General features: G+C 39.7%; 1 protein-coding gene across 1 annotated transcript in view; it reads left to right on the forward strand.

Annotated features, from left to right (window-relative positions):
- Nucleotides 1–215: 215 nt before the first annotated feature.
- Nucleotides 216–4,156, forward strand: part of nudc (nudC nuclear distribution protein) — a 13,240-nt gene continuing 9,299 nt past the window's right edge. The window contains exons 1-5 of the mRNA XM_015384704.1: nucleotides 216–422; nucleotides 1,667–1,744; nucleotides 2,893–3,102; nucleotides 3,181–3,255; nucleotides 3,344–3,457. Of these exons, the coding sequence (XP_015240190.1) occupies nucleotides 348–422; nucleotides 1,667–1,744; nucleotides 2,893–3,102; nucleotides 3,181–3,255; nucleotides 3,344–3,457 (552 nt within the window). The 5' untranslated portion in view covers nucleotides 216–347. The remainder of the gene's footprint in view (nucleotides 423–1,666; nucleotides 1,745–2,892; nucleotides 3,103–3,180; nucleotides 3,256–3,343; nucleotides 3,458–4,156) is intronic.

Consider the following 4,156-nt stretch of genomic DNA (forward strand, 5'->3'; position numbering starts at 1 on the left):
TATAACTTTTTTGTTCTATTTGCTATTTATTTTCATCTATTTTATTTACTGTTCGACAAAGAAAACATCGCTAAATAACATAAATTTTTGCTCTAGAAAATTCTATTTTATCAGGCTCCTCTGTTCCTCCCAGAGCAAATTCTGTAAAATGATTGGATCAAAGTCTTGTCATTTAAAATACGCCCTTCCAATTGGTCGAAACTTTCGTGGGTGGAGTTAGTTTCCAGGAAGTAAGTCGTGTGACAACACGCTCAGTCTAATGCTCGTTTTCTTCTGGTCAGTTTACTTGCATTTATTTTTGTAACTCTCCTAGCCAACAGTACCGTTAGCATTCAACCTCTAGCGACATGGGGGAAGAAGAAGAAAAATATGACGGCATGTTGCTCGTCATGGCCCAGCAACACGAAGGAGGAGTGCAGGAGGTAAGCCAGCGTGCTGCTAATATGCTAATGCTAGGATGCTAATAGCCAGGGTACAGGTTTAAACATTTATAAGCGGCAATAGGAAACCGTCTCAATCAATTTACTTTATCATAAAATGTGAGAATTGCTAATACATTTAACATGGTTTATATATACAGTGGTATTTATTCCGTTGTCTTGCTATATTTGGCTTACATGTGTCTTAGAGGGGACACGAAGTTAGATGGATTTTAGCCTTAAAAGCAAAGGAGGTTTTGAGTTGCCCAAAGAATTAAATTCAATTCAGTTTATTTCTATAAAGCTTATTCATAACACATGTTATCTCAAGGCACTTTACAGTTCATCAGATCACCAGATCAGGCAGCCCCTCAGAATAAGCATGCTTGTAGCGATAGTGGAGAGGAAAAACTCCCTTTTAACAGGAAGAAACCTTCAGCAGAACAAGACTCGGTGTGAGCGGCCATCTGCTGAGGCTGACTGGGGTTCAAGGAGACAGAAGCAGAGATACAAAAAGCAACTGTAAAAACACACAGCCAGGCAGACAAGCTCTGAGTCAACTCCCACGTCAGAGGATGAAGAGAGCACATCCAGCCAGTCAGTCAGAGAAACAGGACTACACTGAAAAACAGGCCGATCTCCAACATCTATAAACAGCACAGCTGATATTTCTCTCCAGGATGGAGTCACAGCCAGTCAGGAACAGACCAGATGAAGCTACTATGAGAAAAAGCAGAGAGAGTGGGAGAATAGAGATAGAATGAAGCAGAATAGGGGAAAAGGGGTCCCTATGTCCTCCAGCAGTCTAAGCCTATAGCAGCATAACTATAGAAATAGCTTACTGCTGTACACTAATGATAATGTGTGAAGTCATTCTGAGGGGAAAGCAAATTTACAAAATTATACATGCTGCACACTGACTGCTGTAAAATGTTTCATGTCTGGTGTATTTTACCATGAAAGTAACTATTGAACTATGTAAATATCTGCTCATTTTTTAGAGTTACTGTGTGTTATGTTGTGATGGGATTCTGTTTAAAGATGTACGTCGAAATAAGTGGGTGTAGCAATTATTTCTATGTATATTACAAAATGGCTTGTGTTTTGCTTTAAAAATAGTTATGCTTTAAAGGTTTTTCTTTAAACTGCAACAGAACAACCTTTATACTGGGCTAACAGAGGGTGTAAGTTTTAGTACCGATTCTGCTGTATGCCTCTAACTGGAGTCTGTTCTTTCGCTCCAACAGCTAGTGAACACATTTTTCAGTTTCCTGCGACGCAAGACTGATTTCTTCATAGGCGGAGATCCAGGAGCTGCAGAAAAGGTGAGCTGTTTTACGCCATGTTCAGACAGCAAACGCTACAAGCAGCAAAAAAGCTTCTGCTGCTTCGTTTTTGATGCTTGTTCACATTGAGGTCTGACGCACCTCAAGTGCATCTTTGATGCTCCTGCAGCGCATCAAGTAAAATGTGTCTAGATGCATCTGATGCTTCTGCTGCTCCTGTGTTCGATGGCAGAGAACGGCTTTGCTATCTTTGCTGTGATTAGTGGGTCAAAATTAGTTTGAAAACTTTATCTGTGCATCAAGGTTACGATCCTGCCCTAAGATATTATTTCTCAGTCGGAGCCGCTCAGACCCCCCCATACACACACACACACAGCGGTAATTTTCTGTCCCGTTCAACAGCAGCCTCTGGCCCGGTTGCCTCTTTGTGGTTTACAGATATTGTTCATTACGGCTGGAAGAGCTTTTTCATTTACGTAATCCAAACTGCTGGCATCAGAATAATTAAACATATTTTTCCAGCAGGTTTCAATATTTTAAGGGAATTTAGGCGTTAAACTGTTTTTAGTGGAGTGATCATAGCGCTCTGCATCAGAAGTGCTGTGTCTGTCTCCCTGCCAGCTCCCAGATCAGCTTCTCTGATTGGTTGATGTGGCGCATCGAGCAGCCAGCATAAAATTTTTCCAACTAGAGAAGCTGCTGCTTGTGCAGCGCATCACGTTGCTCCAAAGCTCCGATGCTTTGCCTTTTGATGTGCATCAACCATTGACTTTGCATGTAAACTAGCTGCTTCTAAAGCATACGGTCTTAACGTAGCATTTACTGTTCTACTTCAGCTGAAGCTCAAATGGAAACTTTCCTAGAAGAATGAAATCTATTTGTGTTTTGTTTGGATCACCTTCTCCATTAAAACTACCAGGCCGAGAAAAGGAGAATGCACCAGAACAGACGTCCTTCTAAGATTCACCATGGGGGAGATTTAAAATATAACATTCATACTGCACTATGTTAGAAAGTATTTGTATATCGAAGAAAATTAAAAATGTTATCATATCAATTCATCCGAGTTTCCCTCTATCTGTAGCCTTTCGCATTGTCCAAATGCAAAACCACCTCTGCTCTCTTTATCCTCTTGGATTAGAAATAACTTTACACGTTTATTTGCCTCCCAAATGTGTTACTTTCAGCTGGTTAAAGAGAGCTTCGATCACCACAGCAAACTGGCCCTGAAAGCCCACAAAGACAAACAAGTGAAACAGGAGAAGGAAAAGAAAGAGAAAGCAGAACGAGCTGCCAAGCTCGCTGAGGAGGAGAGGAAAAAGAAGAACCAAGACGGACCAAGAATTCAGGAGCTGACAGACGAGGAAGCAGAGAAGCTACAGTCTGAGCTGGACAAGGTGAAGCCTGGATGGGATGTTTATCAACCAAACCACTGTTAGAATTGTTTTCCTGATATGTTTTCTTATTATTTATAGAAGAAGAAAGAGGAGGAGAAAATAAAGAATGAAACGACAAATGAAGAGAAGACGTCTGACAAAGTAGAGAAGGGGGTGAGTGAACGGTTTGAATTTTGGGACTCTAAACAATTGTTCTTTCTGTATTTTTCGAGGTTTTCATCTTGAATTTTTTTTCATTCAGTCTGACTCAGAGACGGAGGAGGATGAGAAGGACAAAGATAAACTGAAGCCTAATTCAGGAAACGGAGCCGACCTTCCAAACTACAAATGGACTCAAACGCTGTCAGAAGTAGATGTGAGTTTTCTCTCAGTGAAGCGTTCCTGCTGCACTTCACTGCTTCCAATTAGATAAGCAGTCTAAAAACCTTTGGTTTTAACCTTTTATCTGTTATCATGTCTTTATAAGAACGGCCCTACTGGTGCTGACATCCTCGACTTACGGGACCTCTTGTCTCACCAGATTTAAATTGCTTTACTCAGATTTTAGTCGTTCTCACAACAGAATCTCACATTTTTATCGAATGCTTTCTTTTTTATTGTGATTATCATCTGAGATGGAGCCCAGAGGCTTTAACTCCTGGTCCTAAAGAGCCTGATATGCTGATTCAAATTTTGACCAACGCCAATTCTTTTTTTACGACAGCTGTTATAAGATCACAATACAAGGTTCCAACTTTTAGTCATTTTATTAGAAAAAAATCTTTAATTAGACACAACATAAATGTACCATTTACTACGATGTGACAAAAAAGTCTTGACAATGACAAAAAAATAACAAAATTAATTATAAAAAACGAAATAATAAGTTTACTCTTCTGTAAATCACATAAAACACATTTTCCTCTATAATTCAATTCAGTTTATTTCTATAGTGCCAATTCACAACAATTGTTACAGTCAAATAGATGAAAGTTTTCTATTTAAGGAAAACCAGTTGATTGCATCGACTCATTGTCTCTTCAGCACTCCCTCACACTAAGCATGCTTGTAGCGA

The sequence above is a fragment of the Cyprinodon variegatus genome, unplaced genomic scaffold (assembly GCF_000732505.1).
Source record: "Cyprinodon variegatus isolate N-32 unplaced genomic scaffold, C_variegatus-1.0 Scaffold320, whole genome shotgun sequence".
NCBI classification, from domain to species: Eukaryota; Metazoa; Chordata; class Actinopteri; order Cyprinodontiformes; family Cyprinodontidae; genus Cyprinodon; species Cyprinodon variegatus.